This window comes from Rhinopithecus roxellana, chromosome 12 (assembly GCF_007565055.1).
Source record: "Rhinopithecus roxellana isolate Shanxi Qingling chromosome 12, ASM756505v1, whole genome shotgun sequence".
In the NCBI taxonomy this organism is placed as follows: Eukaryota; Metazoa; Chordata; class Mammalia; order Primates; family Cercopithecidae; genus Rhinopithecus; species Rhinopithecus roxellana.
Genome location: NC_044560.1, coordinates 58941143 through 58967823, shown reverse-complemented (window position 1 = coordinate 58967823; position 26681 = coordinate 58941143). Strand labels below are relative to the sequence as shown.

The 26681-nt window shown below is 42.0% G+C and overlaps 1 protein-coding gene across 3 annotated transcripts in view; it reads right to left on the bottom strand.

Moving 5' to 3' along the window:
- ST6GALNAC5 (ST6 N-acetylgalactosaminide alpha-2,6-sialyltransferase 5) overlaps positions 1-26681 on the bottom strand; it is a 189716-nt gene that overhangs the window by 10396 nt on the left and 152639 nt on the right. The window contains exons 3-4 of one of the 3 annotated variants that reach the window (XM_010370955.1): positions 11369-11778; positions 5145-5252 (exon numbers count right to left, since the gene is read on the bottom strand). The exons of 1 other annotated variant lie outside the window; for it this stretch is intronic. In XM_010370955.1, the coding sequence (XP_010369257.1) occupies positions 5145-5252; positions 11369-11778 (518 nt within the window). The remainder of the gene's footprint in view (positions 1-5144; positions 5253-11368; positions 11779-26681) is intronic. One more of the 3 variants, XM_030943002.1, reaches the window with a different exon arrangement.

The window sequence follows — 26681 nt, the reverse complement described above, 5'->3', positions numbered from 1 at the left end:
CTTTAAGCTTTCTATGTAAAATGGTGATATTAATGATGCTTACCTCATACGATTATTATAAGGCTCAAGGAAATAGTGCATGTGTTCATGTTAAGCACAGAGCCAGCATGAGGTATGTGCACAACAAATATCAGCCATTAATGTTATTAGTAAAGGGTTGGTGGGAAACCAGTCAGCTTAAGGCAGTAGGGGATGGGCAGTCCAAACTGAGGGCATAGGAACAGGTGTCTGTAGGGTGAGTTGCTTTACGAGTTTTTCAGTAAGGTTGAATAAACAAATAAACACATAAATCTGCATCAGTAGAGAAGGTGTGACTAAAGTGGTATGCAGAAGCCATATCCTGAAGGTCTTGCGTGCTAACCTAGGGAGTGTGAACTCTTCTCAGAAAGAGGTCACTCAGGAGTTTTAAGTAACTTCCCGAAGTCAGATTTGTCATCTAGCAAGGCAGTCATGTTTGGAGAGGAAGACAAGAGTTGGAGAGAGCAGTCCAGGAGGCTATCACAGTACCAAATGAAAGATGCTGCCTGCCATTCAAATGACTTTGAGTCAGTTAGATTCTGCTAGATCTTGAATGAGATATGTCTGTCATCTGCCACCATGGCCATTTATATGTCCACCACTTCCATTTGTGGTTTTAAATATGAAATGTGATGCTATCTTTCTTCCTAAGAAGTCCATGGGCTTAATACTTTAAGTGGGTACTAGAAGTTTTCTTGCCAATGAATGACTCCTAGAAGTAACTCAGGCCCTTTGGGTGAGATGAGAAGGCAGACCTCTAGGACAGCAGATGGGAAATGACTCTCCAGGCTACCCATACTTCCCCTTGGGGATCAGGTACTCACGGATTGCTTGGCTGTTTGCACCCCCAAGATGTAATTCAGCTCTTCTCTCTCTGTCCCACTGCCTCCCCTCCCTCACACCATGCATATGACAACTGACATTCTCTTTGGGACAATAAGAAGCTGATGATTCCACTCTCCTGAAAAGTGTGAAAGAGTTTGATTTAGATTGCAAAGCAGCATGGTTGTGTCTTAGACTAGAGGTTGTTAAAGTTCTTATTTGTCAAAGGATCTTCTGTTGAAAAGAAATCTTATACAATAGCCCATATGCAAACAGAGCCAAGTGGGTCTGCCCCTGACCAAGTAGGGTGGAAGGGTCCAATATTCCTGTTGTCCGTGTGCTACCTGATAGAATCAGAGGAATGCAAGGACTTCTCTGAGTCCAGTTTGAAAGTTGGAGACAGACGGTCCAATAAAGCTCAGTGGGTCAGATGCTACTGACAGGCAGAGAGTGAATATCATCTCCCACTGGCACCTCGAGTAACCTTCTGTACCTCATGATTGAATTCTAGTCAAGTGAATCTCAGGCGACTGAAGGCAGAGACCCTGTCTCATTCATCTCTGGTTACCGCCCTGGTGCCCAACACGAATTAGCGGAATGAATAAAAGGCTTGTGGTTTATTTAGTTAGTGACTTTTTTGAGGTTACTAATTGTGTCTTATGGTCTGAAATGGTTAATTTGCCCAAACTGAACAGTTGGCTCTTTTTGTCTGCTAAAATCTGCTCCATGTGGCTAGCTCTTCATTGCAGTGAGACACTGGGAACTTTAGGGAAGCTATAGAAAGGCTAGGCACACTTTGAGCAGCCCATGAGATGCCCTGCAAGGAGCTGGAGGCCACATAATGCCAGTTGCGTAAAATGCGCCAGTGAGTATCTACAATTGCAGATCAGTGAATCCCTTCACCCCATAACTTTCTGTGTACTGAACAGACCCTGGGACTTTGCTAAGCATTCCTCATCTATGACTTCAAGCAATTATCATATAAACTCACAATGCAAGAGAGTTTATATGATAATTGTCATCACCATCTTGCAGGTAAGGCTTCTGAGATGGAGCATTAGGTAACTTGCCCAGTATCAGTCACTAAGCCTCAGTGAGTTCAAGTAACTTTCTCAAGGTCAGAATTTCTGAGAGGCAGAAATGGTTATTTTTATCCATACACAACACACTTTACTATAGCACTATGGAGAGCAGAGGACACAGCCATTCATTCCCTTGATATTTATGAAGTATCTGCCATATGCCAGGAGAGTATATATCTACTGTCCTGTGTTCTAGGTCTCAAACACTGAACTAAACACACAAAACTCTGCCCTCAGGGAGGCTATATTCCAGTGGCCCCAGGCAGTGTGAGCTCTGCCACCTCACAAAACCATCCACAACCATTTTTGGCCCTGGCGATAGCTTACCTCCTTAAGCCATGGAGCTCATGATACATGCACCATGTTTTCAGTCCCTAATAGCTCTCTGCTTCTTTCAAAATAAAGAGGGGATGGTCAGATGAGTAGCAGACTACCATACCAGTTGCCTTTTCATTCTCTGGTGGTGAGGAAGGTACTGTTTACAGACTCATTTGACTCTGAGATGAAAATTGCAAAAGCTGCCTCCTTTTATAGTCACATGGTAAGTGGCTTTGCTGTGTTCTTTATATTCTGGCATGGGTAAGGCTTATTATAAGCCTCCAGGAGGCAAGAATCTGTGTCTTCTTCTTTGAAGCCCCCTTAAGTTTTTTTTTTTTTTTGGGACAGAGCCTAACTTTGTCACCCAGGCTGGAGGGCAGTGGAACGATCTTGGCTCGCTGCATCCTCCGCCTCCCAGATTCAAGCAATTCTCATGCCTCAACCACCCGAGTAGCTGGGATTACAGGTGCACACCATCATGCCTGGTTAATTTTTGTATTTTTTGTAGAGACAGGGTTTCGCCATGTTGGCCAGACTGGTCTTGAACTTCTGAGCTCAAGCGATTTGCTTGCCTCAGCCTCCCAAAGTACTGGGATTACAGTTGTGAACCACCACGCCCAGCCCCCTGCTCAAAATTCTTGGTATCTTTCAAGGAAACTCTCAAGTGCTTGGGATAATGTTAATAATATAAATTATTTTGCATATCTTATTAATATTAATGATATTGATACTCTTTCCTGAATACTGTGTGCTAGGAACTGCATCCAACACTCTACATCTATTATCTCATTTAATTCTCACCATGACCTGCTTGTTCTTCTTCTTATTTTCTTATACCCATTTTACAAACAAGGAAAACAAGGCTCAAGGCCCCACAATTCGAAACTGGATGCCTGGTGGTCCAGTCAACATGTCCTGGAAATGCAGATGAATGGAACCGGGGAATTCATCTGTGCCACTCCTGGTCTTCCTTCTTACCCTTCCTTAAACAGGCTTTATGACTGAGTGGGATGCTTTCTCCAGCACTGAACCCTTCCTCCACATGACACTCTCCACTTCTCTGACAGAACTTGGGCATAGGGGTCCTTTTGAAGAGTTCTTGCTGAAACCATCTTGTGCAAACAACCATCAAACCTTTGGGGATGATAGCTTAGGAAGAGAAACACGGAGCCAGTGGCAATATATAAAGCATTGACATTATTTTAATTTCTTTGTTAGTATTTTCCATAAATTGTTTCCATCCTACCGTACATGAAGTCATGATGAACTAACTCTGAGTAGGAGAAATGACAGGTTAACTTGCCTTTCATTTGTTTTCCATAATAAATGGAATATTTCCTTGAACATTTGAAGTCATTAACATTTCAATTTATTCATGCTTTTTCTTTCTGGCATCCTAATGGCATTATTGCTTAATTATATCTGCTGTATAACCATCAACGTTGATGGCTCTTTGCATGCCCATAAGTGCCATTCTCATTGTCTCTGTTAGCCTGTTGGTTTGAGGAGGCGGTTTGCTTTTTTATGCCATTCTACTTACTTTTTTGAGTATAGATTGTTAAACAGGGACACTGGGCCAGTGAATTAAGTGAGGCAGCACTGGGTGAGGATCCAAGCTAACTTGCCTTGTGCTTGCCATGTACTTACTAGGCGCTGTTCCAAGCATTTCACATGTATTAGCTTATTTACTCTGCCTACAGTCCTTTGAGGCAGAGTCTATTATTATCATATCCACGTCTATGGATGAGGAAGCTGAGACCTAGAGACACTAAGTGACTTGTTCAAGGTCGTACTAGGTGGGTAAGTGACCAGGCCAGGCTTTACACCTGTGTAGCCTAGCCCCAGCATTTCTCACCCTGACCTTACATCAAAGGTCTGCTCTGTCTGTACCTCTCTCTCCTTCTTTGTGGCCTGAGTCTTCCATATCAATTAGTATTGTTGCTGTGTTGGATCTTTGGGTTAAAAAGGCAGAAAAGTGGCAAAATGGTAATGGGATGATTAGATGCTGTTTCTCATCTTTGCTTTAAACCTCCAAATTGCAGCTTTTGGCTAAAGACTCATGGCCTTCAAGACATTGTTAGAAAAAATAAACAAATAAAACACCAGATAGTGTAAGTAAGCACACATTTTAAAAAGCAAGTTTAAAATGACCCCCACCCCAACTTTTGCCATTTGAAGATCAGGATTCAGGCCACATGCAGGCCATCAGGCATTCCCAAAAACTAGGATATTTTCTGGGATTTCTGGCCTCACTATTTCAAATTACAGGTGAGTTTTCAAGCAGGCTTCCAAAAATCAGGCCCCGAATATTGCCGAGTGCATCTGTGGTATGCCCTGAACTCTGCCTGGGCACATGCCAGGAGGAAAGTTAAGGTGGCAGCAGAGATGTGTGCATGTTCCCTTTAAAATGACACCTCAAATTAATTAGGCCTATGCTTTCGGCCTTAGAAGTGCAAGCCCAGGCCACTGATGTGGTAAGGGAAGGAGGCTCAGAGGAATATTTTAATTTTAGAAAAAAGGTCTCACTGTCAAAGGAATTGCTCTCTTTAATTCATTAAAAAATTATCACATTCCTTTGAAATGAGAGTAAAACTAATATTTCTTAATAGTTGCTCATCGTTAATATTATGCCAATTATTGCATTACTTTTGGCTGATAAATATTCAGAGGATAAATGAAGCCCACAAGATGGATTTATTCTCCAGCAGTACAAACAAAAACTTTCAATATTTTATATCACATAATTAAATGCTGTTTGTTGTTTCTAGAATGAGAACTTGGGACATGCTAATTAATTGCTTCAAGAAGATAGTTAGACATGTTTCATGGTTGATATTCAGAATCAGATATTTATAAACCCTGCACAACACGGCTGATGATTTACACTTGCAGAATAAATCCTACCTGCAGAAGTCTGGGGGCACCATGCCATAAACATTGATCCTGTCACAGAGCTCCAGTGCAATTGTCATTGTGAACCAGCCAGTGCTGAGCCAAGTGTTGGATATCTTCCTGTAAGGAACAATAATTAAGTCTGCAAGCTGGTAAAGTAACCATTATACCCACTACCATCTTTAATTCTTTCTGGAGTAAGGCTAACTATAGACAGAGTCTCTCCCTCTCTCCCTCCATTTGGTAAATATCTGGAACTTTACCAAATTGACATCTCTTACTAACATCACCATATTCCACAGTACAGTCATAATTGATGTTGATGCTCATGTTGAATTTGTGACATTAAAAGATGCTCAAGGGACTTCTGCATCATCAAAGATGATGATCAGTGTTTCAGTGTTTAAGTGTATATGTTACCACAACTCAATTTCTTATGACAGTCCCCGTTTAACAACTCTTTCTTAACAAGAACACTTGAGTAACTAGAAATTCTCCTTGTTCCCCAAACAGGCTAGATAATGAGTAGCTTATTAAATATAAATAAACATGCACATGTATTTATCTATTAATCAATTGGTTGATTGACTGAACTTAGGGTGAAAGCTTGCCTTCAAGTAGACTAATACCAACATCTTGATTGAATGTCTTTCCATAAGAAGGGTACACTCAATTGGATATGGGCTAATGACCAGAGGAAAAGAGCCACAGGAATGCTTCTATTTAACTGAATATTTGCTTCATTTTACATATAAGAAAATTTTTATTAGGAGACCAAAAATTGACAAAATTTAAAGAATGAACTGGTGCACCCCACCATTCATTAATTTTCCCATTCAGACATCTGTAATGAGCTTCCACCATATGCTATGCCTTAGGATAACTGTGGAGACATAACGCCAAGGTCTAATGTGACCCTGTGAGAATGACTCAGCCTACCATGCTACACTGCTGTGGATATTAATTTCAATTCTTTGGGGGTTGCTGTTTTACTTTTCCTTCAGTGCTTATGGCATGCCTCATTAGCCAGTTTCAAACACCTTATCCCCAAGGTCAGACTGTCTGACTTTGCCCAGCCATAGCACCATTTGTGATGTGAATAACAGAGGTGCAGGAAGGCTTTTCTACTTGCACTGTGTAGCACCCATCCTTGAGAAGAAGGAAAACCTTCTGTCAATCAGTTTACATCATTATTTCCATTTCATATAAGGACCAAAAAAAGAAAAAGAAAGAGAGAGAGAGAGAGAAAGAGAGAGAAAGGACATTTCGAAGGAGTCTTTCATTTTGTCCAGTACCTGACAGCATGGGTGGCTTAGTTATCCCTGAGGATCATGGCTTCAACTTTCTATTTCTTAAGCCCTTTGGTCATTCATTCCCCTATTCCATTGTATTTTGACCTGGTAACCTCCCAGGAAGCACATTTTAAAGCTCCTGGGAATAACATGGACTGAATCTTCCCTATTTCTATCATAACCAGCTGGATGACCTGAGGCAAGTTATTGTTGATCTTTGACCCTTCATTTCTTATCTATAAAGGAGACATAGGAATCTCTGTCCCTGGGCTGTTTGAGAGCTAAATGAGCAAGCATGCATAAAAAGCACCAAGCTTGCTATGTTGATACATTGACGTCTCTTCCTCCTCTTCTAGTTGCTAAGTTGAGCAAACAAGGTAAATAATTTCACCATTCCTTTCAGTGCTTTTTAGCAACCATGAAGAAAATTCTTCCAACACCCTGCTACTGGGGGCTGTGTAGGGGCCACCATCAGTAGTCAGGGCAGGTATTAGGAAATTCAGAAACTTTCAGCCTAGATTGGTATTAATGATTTTCCTTCTTTCTCATGAAGGCTATATATTCATAAGACCTTTGAGACTGAAGGAGCTGGGATGGAGTAGAGCTGACTGAATGGCAAAGAGCAAGAAGAGGAAGTGGCTTCCCTTAAGTTAGAGGCTGTTTTCACCTATGGGCCATGACAATGCACTGGCCATGTGTTCTAGACCTAATCTGGGTGAGTGAATAACTGGGAGGATGTGGAACCCAGGAAGAGGATGACAGCTCACTTATAGCTTCAGGAGCCTAATCTGGGAATCACACTTATATTCCCTCTGTTTTTAGAGCTATTGGACACATGAAAGGGGACTTTCTCCAGGGGCAGAAACTCTCCCATAACTCTGGTTCTGTTTTATGTGATGTCGTAGAGATCATAAACCACAGCCTGAATACAGGAGGATGTGGCTGCACAGGAAAAGGCTTTGTGGGTAAAATGGGGAGAAGAATGCAAGGTAGAGGACGAAAGAAACTAAAGTGAAGAGTTCTTTAAAGTGACACTGAAAATTCCCCAGACTTCCTAAACAACAGCCTTTTGGGGTCACATGCTATAGAAATGCAACACTTTGTGCTGTCTTTCTAAAACTCTTTGTTGAACTCTTTTTCTAACAAAGGAATATCTACTGTTTTTACACTTAATCAGCTGTAATGAAAGAATATGAAGAGCTGTCATGTGCTTATTAGGGAAAATTATCAGATATTCTTTTGTATGATGAAGTAACACACTGAGCTGATAATTCTATAGTGCACACTAAATTACAATTAAGGGCCTTTCTGCTCCACCAGAATCTCATTTATAATCTCTATGGAAATATTCTTCCTGCAGTTATTTCATTTATGCTTCCTTTATCTAATTACTATAATATTGGTTCTGAATCATATTTTCCTAATGTACCCTTATTCAATTATAAAGTTATTTTCAAGTACAGTTACTTTTTAATATCAAAGAATACCACTTGGCCATCTAAGTCATTTGTCATACTTCTTAATTGCAGATTGTTCCTGAGCCACTTATTTTTTTTTTCCTTTTTTTTCCTTTTTTTTTTTTTAAGGTTTTTTATTTTTATTTTTATTTTATTTTATTTTATTTTTATTATACTTTAAGTTCTAGGGTACATGTGCATAACGTGCAGGTTTGTTACATATGTATACTTGTGCCATGTTGGTGTGCTGCACCCATCAGCTCGTCAGCACCCATCAATTCGTCATTTATATCATGTATAACTCCCAATGCAATCCCTCCCCCCTCCCCCTCCCCATGATAGGCCCCAGTGTGTGATGTTCCCCTTCCCGAGTCCAAGTGATCTCATTGTTCAGTTCCCACCTATGAGTGAGAACATGCGGTGTTTGGTTTTCTGTTCTTGTGATAGTTTGCTAAGAATGATGGTTTCCAGCTGCATCCATGTCCCTACAAAGGACGCAAACTCATCCTTTTTTATGGCTGCATAGTATCCCAAGACTGAGCCACTTATTTCTCCACTTTTAGGGAGGGTGAAACTTCTATCAATCACAATCTATTAAATGACTCTATTTCTTCAAAATATTCACCCAAAAGGAAAGTCCTGATCATGAGATCTGCAAGTTAGATATTCTGCACTTTATGTATCAGATGCTAGTGTTTTGTTGGGTTTCAAGAGAAGCATGCATTGAGAAATACCATTGCATGCTAAATGTTTTAGGTTTTAATTGACAGAAATAGTTTTGTCCTGAAGGGCCATTTCTGACTTGTTTCTTTCAGCTTGGAGCAGGCTACAGGTTAAGAACATTAAGTCAATAGAGTATTGGCTTCTTTAAGATGGTTTCCCGAAGGCAAGAGGCACAAAGTTTCTGGAAGCAGCAGTGTACTCTGGCATCCTCCACATTCATAAGTGTGATTCCCCCGAGTAGGGACTACATGGACCCTGGCAGATGGATGTCTGTGGAAAGAGGCCCACCAGCCCCTCTACAAAGCTTTGGCTCCCTCCTTACCAACCAGGAAGAAAGACCGGGTGAGAAAAAGCTTCTCATTGGTCAGAATTTAGTGAATTTAGTGAGCAGGATATGCCTTGCTGTGAGATGGCTTCCTAAAGATCCTGAGTGGCCAAAGGGTATGATGACTTAGTATCTAACTTATCAGCTTAAAATGATTTCTTAGGGAGTCTAGAACAATGTTTAATTATACTAAATAGCTAACATTGCGGCAGTGTTTTAGGAATACTTATTTAGCAATCAACCATTAAACTAAAAAGAGAGAAGGGTTTTCCGTTGAGACGGTTTCTACTTATTTCAGATTTTTCAACAAGTAAACAATGAAACTAAATAACTCCCCTCCTTCTTGATTCCTTATAAAATGTTTCCTTGATTAAATAACTCATTCAAATGAGTGACAGTCTCTCTTATCTGTGAGTTGCAAAGGTCAATGCACGACTGGATTTTGTGGCAGCTGGCGATTATCAGAATCCCCAACGTGATCTGTTGGCTGGGCTACCCATGGTGTCTGCTGGGCCTTCCAGGGAGGAAGGCCACAGTGCCAACAGCCAGCTCTTCCTCCTTCCTCCACCAGATCCATGCCCACTCCTGCCTGGGCCAGCCCTTGACTAGTCACAGGTTTCTAGGATTTAAAAACTATCTAGCTCTTCCACACAAAGAATTTGGGGGTACTGGATTTAAGTATTTCTTTGAGACTATTCTCTAATAATGAGTTGCTAGCCAAAGAATGGATTTATTACTTTATATTCTTTATTGCATTTATCATATCACTTTATTTAAAAAAAATTTATGAGATGGGATCTTGCTATGTTGCTCACACTGGATTTGAACTCCTGGGCTCAAGCCATCCTCCTGCCTCAGCCTCCCAAGTAGCTGGAATTATAGGCATGCACCACTAAGTCTGGCTCTCCTTTAGTTTAAGATAAGCAATTGACTCAGTAACAGTTTTTGTAAGAGGGATAAATTACAACATAAATGTATAACAGTACAGGTTTTAGAATTAAGGAAATGAGGCAATTTGATTATTAGACCAGTCCATCCAGAGATTGGTAGTCACTATCCCCTTTTCATAGTAAGTTCACTAAGTCTCTAAAAGGTTAGATAACTTGTCCAGGTCCTCACAACTAGAGAGTGACAGAGCCAGAGTTCCAACCCAGGGCTGTACTCTCTAGTGGCCCTTGATTCTTCATTGTCCTTTCTTCACCTAGATTTGTCCAGCTGACATCTTTTCACCTCTCTTCTTCACCTTGTGTCACCCCCACCCCCAAGTTCTCCTGACTGCAGCCACAGGGGGCTTTTCTCCAACCCACTGCATGTTCTCTCACACCTGATTCCCTGGACCTCCAGTGAGGTTTCTCCCTCCCGCTCCCAGATCCTTTACTTTATCCAAGACTTGCTACCCTGGGTCTCAGCTTATGTATGTCTTTTTGAGAAAGCATTTTCCTCATCCCCCAGACCAGTAATTTCCAAAATCTTTCAACCTATAGTGAAAAATACATTTTTACATCGTGATTGAGGCACACACACACACAGTTTTAATTTCATTTCCTAAAGTGTGTAATTCAGTGATATTTATTTTACATTCACAGGACTGTGCAACCATCACCACTAATTTCAGAACATTTTCATCACTTTGAGAAGAAATCCCTATCCATCTATCTCCATCTCTATCAAACCGAAATAAAAGTTTCATGAAACAATACCTTGCCTAACTTACTGTGTGGGATGAATGCTGATAATATCTTTTCTATTCTACTCTGTTCCATTTTATCCCATTCTTCCCGTTACTTTAGAAAAAAAATCTTTCAGTGCCTCACTACATTGATTTCATGTCTTAATATGGAGTTGTAGCTAACAGTTTGGATTTCCATGGGCTGGGGCCCAGGGCACGTCTACAGCACCATTTTCTTCCCTCACAAGACCCTCAGTGCACTGGCTACTACTTGGTAAGTGTCCAAGACTTTATACACTTGGAGGGTGGGCTCTTGTGTTTGACTGTTTCCCTAGGGTCAAGCACAGTGCTGAGCAAGTAGTGGGCACTCAATAAATATTGGTTGACTAAATAAATGTTTGCCTTTGAATGAGAAAAAATAAACCCACACACTTTTTTTTTTGGTGAGTGTTCATGCAAGTAAACTGAAATGCAATAAAACTGTTATATTGCACTTTTAACCAATGAAGCCCAGTAGCTGTATAGCCTCTTCCTCAAAAATAAGGCCCTGAAATATCCATATAATTATCTCCATGCTTCTTTTCACTTTGCCTTGTAAAGTCAGCTTGAGCAGCCCAGTCACGCAGAGGACCCTACAAGTGAACCCTAGCAATGACATGAGCAGTGGAGCCCACGATAAAAACCTGTAGCAAAAGCTTTGCTTTGGGTGAGTCAGCCAACGATGACTTATCCTCACCGTCCCCTGCATCTTCTTCCCTGTGCCTTTGTACCTGTCTTTGCCAGTCTCCTGCTTGAAGAGCTCATCAAACTGCAGCATCTTGTGGCGAGTAATCATGAAGGCCTTCAGCCGGGGCAGCACCTGGCTCAGGAGATGCAGGTTGTTGTAGACCTGGCCCTTGCCGTCCCGCCGCATGTAGCTGCTGGGGCCCCAGAAGATGAACACGGTGCCCTGGCTCACGTTGAGCAGGTCGTGGCGGTTGCGGAGGATCCTTTGGATGCTGGAATGCGCGATGACCCTCAGGCTGGTGCGATTGCCCACGTCGCGCCCATAGCCGCGTGTGGGGGCGTCGTTCATGCGGATGACACACTCTGTCTGGTCAATCTGGGAGCCTTGCCGACTGTGCAGCAGATGCCCTGAGCTGGTCACCAGGGCACAGTCCCTGCAGTGCATTTTCAGGGGCTGGAAGGCAGGGGGAGAAGGACACTGTCAGGGGCAAAGGGCTTAACCCTCACTCAGCACCAGCAGGCTACTTCCCTGCCTTGGGAGAAGGGCACCCATCTCTCCTCTCCTCCCCGTCATGTCAGAGTATATCCCTTGTGCTGTTACTTTATGGACCCTTGTGTTCTTTTCTAAACGGGTGACAGGGAACACTGGACAAGAGCAAAAGGGAGTTAGCACCAACCTATCAAACATTGGACTAAGGGCTTTACTGATATGAAATAACCAAATCGACACATCAACCCAGCAAGGTTGCTCTCGTGGTCATTTTACAGATGAAGATACTCAAGCATACAGATATTAACAAATTTGTCCAAAGTTGCCCTGTATTCCTAGCAAGTAATGAAGTCATGCTTTTAGCTTTCAAAACTAGGTATTTTTGAGTCCAAAGTTACTACCAAGTTGAAGCAAAGACTATCCTGCAAATTGCTGTCAAACTAGTTGTGATGCTCTTAACTCACCTTATTGAAAGTTAAACACTGATTAAAATTCTCGGATGTTGTACAAATATGTTTATCCTAAATAAACATCAACTAAGCATCATATGGGAAATGACATGCTGATTGTAACCCCTTAGAGGCCACAATTTTGAAATGACAATTAGGATTGCTTCTTCTATTTTAACAGATGAGGGAGAGAGAAACTCAGTTGTCCCATTTTCATAAACATAAAGAAAGCCTCAAGCTCAGAGGCACAGACCCCATCTGGGAATTCCAGGGCCTAGGTTCTTCTCTCATCTGCAGTGAATACGCATCCTGGCGAAGTTCTGGCCGGGACATGGTGTTCACCAGAGACAACTTCAATGGCAGCGCTCAGTTCAATGCCCTGAACCCATGATTTGCTTTCAAAACACCTATGTCCTAACAAATTAAACATTCCCGTGTTCATGTTTAATGAGCAATATTTCTAGTTGCTGTTTGAAGATAATCTAATTAGGACCTGAGGCCAAGGCCAGAAAATGTACAAGAAAATAACAGTCAAGATGTTCTGAAGAGATGTTGCATTATTAGACTTTTTCCAGAGCCTATGCCCTTCTCTGTCAGCTTTGAACAGGACACGCTGGCTTCCTGCACTGTCTCAGGAAATTGAATCCAACTTAGTGCTGCATATATTCAGCTTTGTGTTTACTTTGGGAATTTCCTGAGACATGGCTGTGTCTTCAGAACTACACTGAGAGCACCTGAGGGCAGCCAGCTTCCCTCGCCTTGTGGTGCCTCAAAGCATCAGCTCTGGGATGTAGCAGGATGGGCCCAGCCTTGCTTCCACCACCTACTAGCTATGGGACCGTGGCAAGTCACTAACCTCGACAAGTCTCAGTTTTCTCATCTCTAACTGAGGTTAAAACCTCACTCTACTATGGTAGAATAAAAAAAATTAAGATACATACAGTATTAGATTGAGCCCTTTGAAACTGCCAATATTTGGCCTGCAAAAATAGCAACTGCATGTGATTGAACCTTTAGCATAGGATTGTCACAGAGATCATTCAATAAATGATAGGTGCTGTCAGGATTATTGGTCAGTGTGGAGCCTTTTGCTCCTGTCCAGTGTTCCCTATCACCCATTTAGAAGAGAATGCAGGGGTCCATAAAGTAATTGTACAATAAGTACTCATGATATTAGCACTGACCACTTAGGGTTTATAATTGATGCAGGGCTTATGAAATGGAGGTTCTACCATTGCAAATTTTCACAATTCCCCCAACATCTAATTACTCTTACATGACAGGCACTGTGCTAGGCAGTCAGAATGCAAAAATGGGGCAAACAGCCTTGAAAGCTTATACTTTAGTGAAGGACAGTGGTCAGTAAAGGAGGACAATACAGTGTGACACAGTATGAGGAGAGGAGGCCCTGCTGAAGTCTGAGTAAGGGGATGTTGAGAACTCAGCAAAGCTGGGGGCACAAAGGAAAACAGTGGACAATCAGCTAATATTTATTGAGTGCTTTTCAGCCACAACTGTGTTAGGCACTGTTCTGATTTTTTATAAATATAATTGCATTAATCCTTCAACTAATACTCTAAGATACTATATTATCATTCCCATTTTACAAATAAGAATATTGAAAGATAGAAAAATGAAGCAATTTGCTCAAGATCACACTGTAAGGTGGTGGCAGTGTTGAAATTTGAACCTCAAAACCCCGACTGCAGAGACAAAGGGACTCACCGTTATGACAACACAGTACAGCAGAATAAGCAGCATCAGTGTCATGGGATGTTTTCTCACCTCGCTGCCTCTTTCCTCCCTCTTAGAAACACAGTGATGCTATTTTTTAATCAGTAGTGTTGTTACCACTCTGAGGAGACTGGGCTCAGGGGATGCAGTAAAGTGACAAGAATCTTCAACCAAATACCTCCATTCCTTTGAGGATCATTTGAAATAGATTCATCTAACTACAACATTAAGTACATGATGCTGAAATGTGGTTGAGACCAAACCTTCTTCAGGAAGAGCCACATTCCAGATGTCCAGAAGGTGGCCCCTGTTCCCCTCAGAAAACTACTGAAACTTAGAGTAAGGAGTCCTGAATCCCTGGGCGAACTGTTGGGATGAGAGGCAATTTCAGTGGCCAAAAAAGGGAAGAAATGCTTAACTTAACTTTCCTCTCCCTTATTTTACTTGCACATCCCATACATAAATGATGAAGAGGGAAGAGTTCCATGATAATTTATTCAATGGTGAAATTCCTATTATGTACCAGGTACTGAACCTGGTGCTACAGATATTAGGTTAGTGCAAAACTAACTGCCATTAAAAGTATGCCCAAAACCACAACTACTTTTGCACCAACCTTAATAACACAATAGAAGAGCATACAGTTGGCTGGGCGCGGTGGCTCATGCCTGTAATCCCAGCACTTTGGAAGGCCGAGGCGGGCGGATCACGAGGTCAGGTGATCGAGACCATCCTGGCTAACACGGTGAAACCCGTCTTTACGGAAAACACAAAAAAATTAGCTGGGCATGGTGGCAGACACCTGTAGTCCCAGTTACTTGGGAGTCTGAGGCAAGACAATGGCGTGAACCTGGAAGGCAGAGCTTGCAGTGTGCTCCAGCCCGGGCAACAGAGTGGGACTCCTTCTCAAAAAAAAAAAAAAAAAAAAGGCCGGGCGCGGTGGCTCAAGCCTGTAATCCCAGCACTTTGGGAGGCCGAGACGGGCGGATCACGAGGTCAGGAGATCGAGACCATCCTGGCTAACACGGTGAAACCCCGTCTCTACTAAAAATACAAAAAACTAGCCGGGCGAGGTGGCGGGCGCCTGTAGTCCCAGCTACTCGGGAGGCTGAGGCAGGAGAATGGCGTAAACCCGGGAGGCGGAGCTTGCAGTGAGCTGAGATCTGGCCACTGCACTCCAGCCTGGGCGACAGAGCGAGACTCCGTCTCAAAAAAAAAAAAAAAAAAAAAAAAAAAAAAAAAAAAGCATACAGTCCAGGTTGAGGGTGTCCCCAGAAAAACCATGACAGGACTGTGCTGTAAGTGCTATAATGCAATTAGGCACAAGGGGCCATGAGACCAAAGAGGAGGGAACATTTAAGCCTATTCAGAAGAGCCGGAGAGGTGGGAGAACAACCAGAAAAGGATTACGTAATGGAAACCAGCAGAAGAGACAATTTTAAAAAGGAGCAAGTAGTCAACAGTGTCATAGGACAAGTAAAACAAGACTTGGGGAGTGGGCTTTGGATTTGATGACTTTGGCCAAAATAGTCTCAGCTGAACAGAAGTGACAGTCTGATTGTGGTTGGATTGAGGAAATAGAGACTACAGTTGACTGCAAAGAGTTGATAGAGGGTTGATGGTGGAGCATGCCAGGACTGACTTTGACACAAAATACTTGTGGCCAGACAACATTGATTTGTTCATTCATTCTAAAGACCTTCACTGAGGACTTAATACACCCCTGAGGTTCTGTGTAACTCAGCACATTTACTTAATAAGGTTGCTTTGTAAATTCATCCCAGTGGACCCTAAGGCCATGGGAAGCTGCTTTTTCTCATCATGCTCACCTCGAATTATCCTGAATTTTCCGATTTGATCTGTAATTTTATTATAGTCATTATTACTAGGGAAAACATTCTGAAGAAAGGTCCCAGAAGCATGTCTTTCCCCTTAATTAATTATTCTGCTTCGATTCTCAGAACAGAGACTGGTTGGCAGGTGAAACACATCGCCTTTGGGGCCTTCCAAGGACCTGGTACTCTTTCTTTTTCTTTGCTCACAGAAGGCCAACTGAACACTCTTTCAGAGAAGGCCAAGTTTCCTGACCTTGCCATACTGACCCTCTGTGATTACTGGGCACCACCGGAACATGCCAGGTCAACCCAGTTCTAAAAAGCCACCCTCATGATTTCTGCTACCTGAGAAATCTGAGCTCTGGTATTGATTACCTCAGACACTAACACCCATTCTTTGAGTTGTGCAGATACATCAAACAATGCAAAAAAGATCAAAGTCTGAATTATGCCTTAGGTGCTTTTGGTAAGGGGTGCCAGTGCAATGACAATAGCTGTTCTAAACATAATGTTACAATTCCAGCAGCTGAGAAGATCATGTACTAAAGGCTGATCCACTTCCAAAGGACAAAATGAAGTCTGTTTCTTGTATTCAGGGGGACTGATGATACTTTAGAAGGCAGAATGGCGAAAAAATGTACAAATTGTGTGACTGTGTTTCTCATGATTTGGTACAGTCCTCTGAGAGAAGCATGCTCCCATACTCTCAGTACCACTATAACCTTTAGCGTCTTAATGATATGGGTGGAAATATTCATGCCTTGGTGAGTCAAGATTCCTGACGTAATATTTACATGTTCTTCCCTTAAGCATTCAGATGCTGGGTTGATGAATCACTAAGTGGAACACAGGGAGGTGAACTTGAAGCTCTGCCCGTAGGCCTGGGAGAGGAGGGGAGGTGGCTCCAGCGGGCTCTCCGCCGAGCAAGGCCTTCTCTCCGACTTCTTCCTCATAGTGTTCAGCCTCCTCAATTCTTTAGAACATTTTCCTTAAAGCCTCATTGGTGAGACACTCTGTTCCTTCTTAGGAAACGTAGGCCTCTATCTTAGTTCACTCCTAGCTTAGTCTCTCTTCCATCCTGACTCATAAAAAAATCACTTAATTAATACTGAATAGGTGGATGGATAAATGAGTGAATGAAACCCAACCTCCTGCCTTATCTATCCTCTGCAAAACCTACCTTCTGTTACATACAAAGTAGATATAATGTGGTGCCATAACCAATCACTTGTCTGTAAACCCCAGGCCTTGGTAAAGATTCCACAAAGAGAAAGGGTGGTGGGCTATGGAAACCTCCGTCTGCAGAGGAGACTGTGGCCATTTGCCACTGGGCAGCCTCTCAGCCCAGGGAACCATAATGACCAGAGTCCAGGGCACTGCCTGGAATTAATGGCTGGCTGGGAAAATGGCCCAGGACACAGTAAGGGCCATTAAGCCCAGCCAGTTATTAATCCCCAGTAAGAGCTTGATGCCAAGGTCATTAGAGCTGTTGTGAGGTGAAGAATGCCCAGGAAAATGCACAGCACATGGAGGAGTGACTGTTCTCCAGGCTGCTGATGCTCAGGGCTACAGCCTGGGCCCCCAGGAGCAGCATGCTGTACAGGATCCAGTAGGAGGCAGGTCTCTAGAGGGAGTGTGCAGACACACACACACACGTGCATGCACACTCAGAGCTTATCATTTTCTTTTTGCTGTCTCTTTTGTTCTTTGATAATTTTAAGTATTTGCCATCATCCCAGAATCTAAGATACTATCAGCAATTTAGAGGAGGACTCATGAATATTTTAGAATGTGTGAATGAGTTTCTCCTTCCATCACCCCCACCCGCCCCCAGTAACAACAACAACAACAAAAACCAGCACCATCATCAACAAAACTCCCAAACAAACCTAACATCATGGAATGGGGAAGCATGACAACTTTCATCACAACTAACTCCTTTGGGCTGTGATGACAGGAGCAATCCCTTCTTGGGAAGCGTGCTCAGGGAATCAAGGTCTGATATCTGTCACAGCCTGAAGAGCAACAGCAGAAGGAATTCTCCCTGTGACCTAGCTGATGCCTCTGGAGCCTTCCTTAACAGAATAAGCCAGGCCAACTCAAATTAAACTTGACACCTAAAACACTCAGTGATGTCCTTGCAAACATTTGCAGCATGGAAATATCAGGCTTCCGTTTTTAAAATTCTGATTTATTTGGCAGAGGGAAAAGTACCTCAGAGCACAATGTCCATTAGCTCAGTAATGAGACCGGACTTGCTCTGGGAGCTGCCTGTTGGTCTGGAGCAAACATAAGACATATTAAATGGCTTCAGGTGTTTCAAGAATCTCTGCACTTTCCAATCTGATGTTTTCCTGTAATTACTATGCTTTTATTAGCTGTCAATCTCAGTTCAGGCTGACACTGGGTATAAGCCATGCTGATTATTTAATGTGATTCACTAGAAAAATGTTACTCTTCCAAATTGTTCCTTTCTTTTTTGTTCAATGACAAGCCCACCCACCAGCCTTCACTGCCAAGAAGTCTTCCTGTCTCCACCCAGTGAATGCCACCTCATCTGATTTCCATCTACTGGCTGGCTAAGGATGCAAGAAATCCATGGGCAGAGGCAGTACTGAGCGGTTTAGAAGATAGTGTTCTTGAGTCACAGGCTTTGACTCTGCTTCTTCCACTCATTAGATAGATAATTTGGAGCAAAGTTGCTTAGCTTTTCTGAGCCCCATTTTTAATCTGTGACATGAAGATAGTAAAGCCAAACTCAAAGGGAAGTTTTGCCATCTCAAGTAATGGAGCACCTTCTACCCAGGTGCTCAAGCCCAAATTCAAGGATCTTTCTTGATACCTCTTTTTCTTTGCCCTTTACAACTCATACAATACTATTGGGTCTATCCTACTACATATGCCCCTGATCCTACCACTTCTCACCATCCCTACTGCCACCATCTTCATCTAAGCTACCATTGTCTTGTAGTTTTTGCAGCACTCTTAGCTCTTAAGTTCACTTCTTTTATTCTATCTTTTATATTTCTGTTCCTGTGTAGATCCCAGGATCCCCTTTCATATGTAAATCAGATTATGTCACTCATCTGCTTAGATCTTACTGTTTGCTTCTTATTGCTTTTGGAATAAGAAACCAAACTTTATTTTTTATATTTATTTTTATAATTTCAACTTTTATTTTGGATTCAGGGGTACACATGCAGATTTTTTACATGGGTATATTGTGTGATACTGAGTTTTGAGGCATGAATGATCCTATCACCAATAGTGAGGATAATGCTCAATAGTTTTTTCAACTCTTGCCCTATCAGTCCTTCCCCACTCTAGTAGTCTCCAGTGTCTATTTTGCCATCTGTATGTCCATGAATACCCAATGCTTAGTTTCCACTTATAAGTGAGAACATGTGGCATCTGGTTTTCTGTTCTTGCATTAATTCACTTAGGATAATGGCTTCCAGATGTATCCATATTTTTATTGCAAAGGACATGATTTCATTTTCATGGTTGTGTACTATTCCATGAAAAGACAAACTTTATACTGAGCTCTGTGTCATGACTCTCAAGATCTGCAGCTTCTATCCTTGTGTATCCTTTCAACATCATCCTGTAGAGAACTCTCCCTTGCTTACACTATCATTTCTCTACTCCTTGCTGTCTGATATACTTTATGTTAGCAATTCCTCCACCCAAGCCACTCTTCTCCTCATGTCTGCATGATGACTCTTCGACGTCCTTCAGGTGTTACCTCAGACCACCTCCCAAGGGAGGCTTTCCCTGACCACTCAATCTAAACTAGTCCCCTACCTACTATAACTACCTCTCATTATCCAGGTTTTTGTTTAAATTCATGTATCACTACATAAAATAATCTTTGTATGTCTACATGTTTAAGCTCCCTGAAAGGAGGGACTTTGTTTTAGTCACACAGTATCTTCAGCACCAAGGACAGTGCCCAGCACATAGCATTCAACAAATATACTTTGCAAAGAATAAGTGAATGATAAGCCATGTAAAGCACTCACCACAGTGTCTGGCACATAACAAGTGTGAAATAGACGTGTTTATTGTATTTAAGTGTCCCCATTCTTCCAGTAAGCAGTTCCTGATATTTTCTCACTGGGTAACTAGGATAATATTTTCTAAAGCCCAGTATTTGGAATCTGCATATGTCATAACCACCTTCAGCACTAAATGACCTTCAGAGGGAGATGCAGGAAATCCCATTAGTTTTTTTTTTATTTAACTCCATTTTATTTTTAAAATTATTTTAACAGCTTTATTGAGATTAATTTGCAAACCATAAAATCCCTCAATTTAAAACATGAATTAAAAATATTTTTTTTGTATATTTACAGAGTTGGGCAACCATCACCATGACCTAATTTTAGAACATTTCCATCATCCTGAAAAGAAATCTCATGTCCATTTATAGTCACTCTCCATTCCATGCCCAACGTTAGGCAACCACTAATCTACTTTTTGTCTCTAAAGATTGGCATTTTCTGGACATTTCACATAAATGGAATAATACAATATATAGTCTTTTGTGTCTTGCTTCTTTCACTTAGCATAATAATTTTGAGGTTCAGCAAAATTCTGCATCATCTTGTACATATATACATATGTGTCTAGCATGTGTCAGTACTTTATTTTTGTCCATACCACATTTTGTTTATTCAGTCATTACTTGATGTACACTGGATTTGTCTCCATTTTTTGGTTATTGTGAATAATGGTATTATAAACATTTGCATACAAATTTTTATGTGGACATATGTTTTCATTTTTTCTCGAATAGATGTCTAGCAGGGGAATTACTGGGTCATATGACAATTTTGTTTAACATTTTGAAAAATTGCTAAACTACTTTCCAAAGTGACTACACCGTTTTACATTCCCACCCACTATGTTCCAATGCTCTACATCCTTGTCATCACTTAGTACTGTCTCTTTTGATTATTCTAATGGGTGAAAAGAAGTACCTCACTGTGCTTTTGATTTACATTTTCTGAGTGACTAATGATGAACATCTTTTCATGGGCTTATTTATGCCATTATTCTCAGGTTTTCAATTGCATCTACTGTGCCCCACCCTCCACCCTAAATAAGTGCCCCTAAAGCTAAGTGATTCTATTGAGCTCTGAGCCAACATTCAGCTGACTTCTCTGGGAGCCTTGTATGTGGAGGCCCCACTAGACACAGGAGATGAAGTGAATTTTCTAATGTTAGCTAGCAAAATTTGGGTACCTCTCTACACTTAAGGGTGTTGTTTAAATGGCCCATCTCTTTTTCTATTCTCTGTACAACACCCTTAAGTCTAGAGAGATAAACCCAAAGTGAAAAATAGAGTGAGCAGTAGCTGGGACATATTTTTATACTGAATCCAAATTTTGTTAGCTAAGGTTAGAAAATTCACTTCACCTAGTTATTTACATTAAAATGAGTTTCATAGACTCATGGAATAATATTGTTGCAGAAATCTCAGAGATGATCTAGGCCAGTAATTCTCACAGTGTGGTTCCCAGGCCAGCAGCAACAACAAAGTCTAGGAACTTGCCAGAAATGCAAATATTCAAGCATTGCTCTAGACCTTCTGAATCAGATGCTCCAGGATGGGGCCCAGCAATCTGTGTTTTCCTAAGCCCTCCAGGTGCTTCTGATTCATCCTCAAGGTTGAGAAGCACTGGGCTGGGCCAACATCCTCATTTTACAGAAGAAGCTGAAGCTCAGGGGGCTATGGGATTTGTCCAAAACCATACACAAAAGATAGCATCTGGGATGAACCCCAAGTCTCCTCACTTCTAAAAATCCAAGACAATCCACCTGTATTCATAGACTGTTCAAAGTCACTGGGTACTCACCGAAAAGGAATCATTAAATAATAGTACACTTAAGTTGCAACCTAAAAGTGTAAGTGGTTTTAAGGAAACAGATAAATAAGAAGGAACATCCCTTGTTTAACATGCTGCCCTCACTCAGCGAGCTGCCTTCCTCTCCACACTTGCCTGCTTATTTGGAATAAGCAACTGGGAATAGCTACACAGCATTTCAACTCCCAATTACAGGAAAGATGCTGAATGCCTCTGTACATGGCTGGGGTTTTTTCTTGCCCCAGAAGCTGGGCCATGGGGGGCTACTCTCAGGCCAGCACAGCCCCTTAGAGGTGGGACAGTCAAGACTCAACTTGCTGTTGTGGGTTTTCTGCCTCCCTCAAAAGCTACGTTGAAGCCCTACACTCTGGTACCTGTGAATATGATCTTATCTAGAAACAGAGGTTTTGCAGGTGTAATTGAGATGTAAGTCAGGGTGAGGTCACACTGGATGAGGGTAGGCTCTCAATCCAGTCACTGGTGAAGTTATAAGAAGAGACACAAAACACAGAGACACACAGGGAGAACAGCACTTGATGGCAGATGCAGAGACTGGGGTGATGCGTCTAGCAGGTGAGGAACGCAGAGAATTCGCTGGCAACCGCCAGAACCTGGAAGATGCAAGGAAGTATCCTTCCCTAGAGCTTGCAGGGGGAACAAGGCTGTGCCAACACCTTGATTTCAGACTTTTAACCTCCATAACTGTGAGAGTAAATTTCTGTGGTTTTAGCACAGCCGATTTGTGACAATTTGTTCTGGTAGCCCTAAGAAACTAATACTGTGCCACCAACAAGGTCGCTACCCTCTGCCTAACACCCTCCCTCTGGTGCCTTGACTTTGTAATTCTCCTCCTTTGTCTTGCAGCTTTCACCCTTCAGTTCATTCTCTGCACACCTGCCAGAGTGGGGTTTTAAAGCATAGCTCACACCACTCCCTTCCCTTGCTTATAGAATAAAACTGAGTTAATTACCTGGTTGGGATCTTGTCTGCCTCATGGCCCTCACTCATTTCACTCCCTACCCTACTCTCTACTCTCCGGCCTGGCTGATTTCCCTCTTCTTTCTGTTCCTGGGAGACAGTAGGCATTCCTTCTCTGGTCTCCAGCCTTTGCTTTCCCAGTTGTTCATAAGCTTGGATCCTTCTCATCTCTCAGGTCTCAGCTTAAATGTCACCTCCTCCAGGAGGCCCTTCCTGACTGCCTCCCCCACTTATTCTATAACAAAGATGCTAACCATGCATAACACTGACTAAGTGTTCAACTAATGTGCCAGGACCTCTTCCGAACCCAATACATACGTTATCTAACCTAGTCCTGAAGACAGCCCCGAGAGGCAAATTCCACCATTCTCTCTTTTTTAACTAGATGAGGAAGTTGAGGTACAGTTTACCACCTCTCATGACCCAATTTGTTTCCTTCATGGTAATTATCAAAATCTTTAATGATTTAAAATTTTTTTTTTAAATTTCTGTATTGTCTGTTCCCTACCACAGGAGCACCATGAGGCAGGGATTCTGCACAGTGCACGGCATACAGCAGGTGTTCAAGAAATAGTGAAAGAAATCTCTGTGCCTCAGTGCCTCACTTTCTCAGCAAGCAGTAGATGATTTTCCTCTGTCCAAAGGGGGCATGGATGAGTTGTCAGTGGGACAAGCCTATTTGTTTCTTTTCTGGAACGCTAGTACATTGGTTGATGTTACGCACTGGCTCACCTCAGTGCCTTCAAATAACTCCCTGATGTGATTTCCTTCAAAGGTCACTCATATGTAATTACTTCCTCTAGGAAGAGATTGGACATAAAGGCCCCCTGCGCTCATTAGAACAAACAAAAAGCTTCGTTTTCATTAGAGTGAGGTGATATTTAATGTGGCCCGACAAGCCTGATTCCACGAAACTGACTTCTTTGGCCTCTGCTGTTTGAAATGGCCCTAAGATAAACATAGCATGGCTCGAAATCTGGAGGATGACTGAGAATTAATGGTCAAAGGCAAAAGAATTATGAGAACTTGGAGTCGTAAATATAGCTGAATTAAATTGGGGGGGAAAAGCTGAGGTTTCAGTCAACCAAATGAGAAAAATATTGAATTGACCAGAATCCTAAGTGTAGCATTAGAGTGGAGAGAGCACTGGCTTGGGAGTCAGGCTGGGGCTCAGATCTCAGTTCAGTCATCTATTGGTAGGTACTTCCCTACTCTCAGTCTCAGTTTTCTCATCTATAAAATGACCATGGTAGACACTCAGTAAGCAGTAGCTATTAGTATTATTATGGCTTAATTGTTACAGATATAAAGAGAGCCTTGCGGAATAACCTGCCAGTACCTCTCCCCTCATATCCAGCCACTCAGTGACCCTGCTGACCCAACCTCCTGTGTGTCTGTTGACGTTAATCATTTCTATTTTCCTGCGGGTTGCTTCCCCTGACTCCACCCCTAGTTCAACCCACTATCATCTTCACCTAGTCACTGCCATGCCTCAAACCCAGTCCTCCTACATCCACCTCAATCCATTCTCCATACCAGCCAGAGTGGGCTTTCTAAAATGCACTTTTAATTAGGAACTCCTTGGCAAGTCCTTCTGTATCTCATGCCTCTCATGGGTCCTCTCTACTCCAGCCACACTGACTTTGCTCGACCTTGTAGCTCCAAGTGGCACTATTCATAAAGTCTGGCCTCAGGTCTTTGCACATGCTTCCTCTGGAACCCAAGTCTCCTCAATTGTAAACCAGAGCAATAATACCAACCTCGCAGAGTTATTTTGTGACTTAACTGAGATAATAATATTTAAACTTACCCTCTCTGCCTCTCCCTGTCTATGATTTTTGGAACTCCTTCATCTCGCATTCAAAGCATCACTTTCTCAAGGATCCTTCCCTAAACTCCAAGACTAGTGTAGCACCCTGTTTCTCCCTTTATAATTCTCACCATATCGACAATCACTGATTCAATGTCTCTCTTTCCTACAGAGTTGCTAGGTTCTGAAGAACTAGGTTCATGTTTGTGTTGGATTCCCATATGTATCCCATATGTTGTGTTCATGTATCCCCAGGACCTAATACACAGTAGGTACTCACTAAATATTTGCTATACAAGTAACTAAATTAGTTAATGCAGGTGTGAGAACCATTCCAGAGTGATGACCTCTCTCAGGTTTTCTACTTGGGTTTTCATTCTATTTTTACATGCCTGAGTATAGAGCAAGAGACAAATCTATCCCAAATCAAATATTTAATTTGGAATAAGTACTCTTTTTTTTTTTTCTCAAAAACAACTGAATAGCTCAAAGTAAACCAATTACACTTAACCTGACTTCTACTTGTTTTAATATCTAAGTATAAGGGAGGTTCCAGAATGAGTCATCCTTTGAGGTTCTGGACACTGACAGCTGCCAAGTAGCAAATAACCAGATTGTGGCAATGTTGATGCTCTGGTTCTCAAGCTGATGGTTTGTTTACTGAACTGCCTGTGTTAGGGGCTCTGAGAGTGGAAGAACGGTCATCAGCTGCCTGGATAACAACTCAGCACCCCAGCTGGAAACACATGAGTAAACAAAATCATAATTTTTCACTTTGCCAAGCTCAGTAAACACCATCTTGATGAGCTACCAGTGAGGCAGCCATTAGTTAAATAAATAAAGCATGAGGGTAGAAACAGGATTTTTGACACAGGCACCGTCTACTCATTTGCTAACCATTGATGGACATTAGCTGTGATATACCCACTGGGGAGGCGCTTTGCCACCTGCGTTAATCTTGCTAAACGTGATGCATCCTCTGGGGCCACAGAATGGTTTACTCTGCAGCAGTGAAAAATCACATTTTCTTCTTTTTCCCTTTTATGTGCACAATGCAAGTTATTAAGCACCTACTGTTTATATAATGGAACCTCTTAGGCAGACTGCCCAGACACAACTGCCTTCACTCCGCTGACTCTGCCCAGATTTGGCAAGGAATTGTAAAATACAAGAAGCAGATTCCTGGCAAGAAGAGATGGAGGCCCCCTGCTCCTTCAAGAAGGCTGGGAGTGAATGAAGGCAGATAGGATTGATAGCTTAAAAGATATCAGATAGCTTAAAAGAGCTTCAAGGTTTAGAAAACTTCTTATTTTCTTCGAAACAGGGAACATTTTTATCCAGTCTTCTTTTTTTGATATTCCTCTTACGGCTTCATCCATTTATATCAGACTTCTCTTTAGATTCTGCTTAAGCACATTAGTAGATCTATAACCTCTTGGAGACTTTCAGAAGCCTGACTCATGGCTTTAGCTGTCCACTCTGTAGAGATGTCTCGAGTATTCCAGCTCTTCCCCTGTTCATGTCTGGATTCCAACTCCCTGGAGTCCTATGAACTCTTTCTATTTCTATTGACGATGACAATAAAAACCAGGTCCAAGTGCCAAAATAACAGTCATAATGACTATCAATTTTTACAGATGAATTTTTGTATTATTACTAGCATCTCAGTTAATCCCAATGTAAGCCTGTAAGATCCATATCACCACCTTAGTTTATATTGAGGACACAGGGGCTCGGGGTTAAACTGATCAAGGTCATAGTTTCTGCGGCACAGCTTGTGTCAGTGCTGAGGCCAAAGCCACTCCCACATGTGTGCATGCACTTTCCACCATAATGTGCAAAATAAAATCAGTGGAAGGACTGGAAAGAAAAGAGGACTGGGGAGTCTTAAAGAAGAAAAAAGAAAACCTACATAAATGGGTTAGTAAATAATAAAAATGGCAGAAGAAATCAGAAAGCAGAGAAACATAGAAATTGGAGGTATTGAGAACACACAGTGACTGTAAAAATTCTAAGGGACCCAAGAGATTGATGAAGGGACTTAGTGAACAGCCTAGAATTCGGGAGGCGTTCAGCCCAGGAACTAACATTTCCACACCACTCAGAAGCTGCTGGTATACAACACACTGCATTCCCATAAATGACATTCATAATGGTGATCCTAAGTCATCAAGAAAAGCTTAAATTAAGT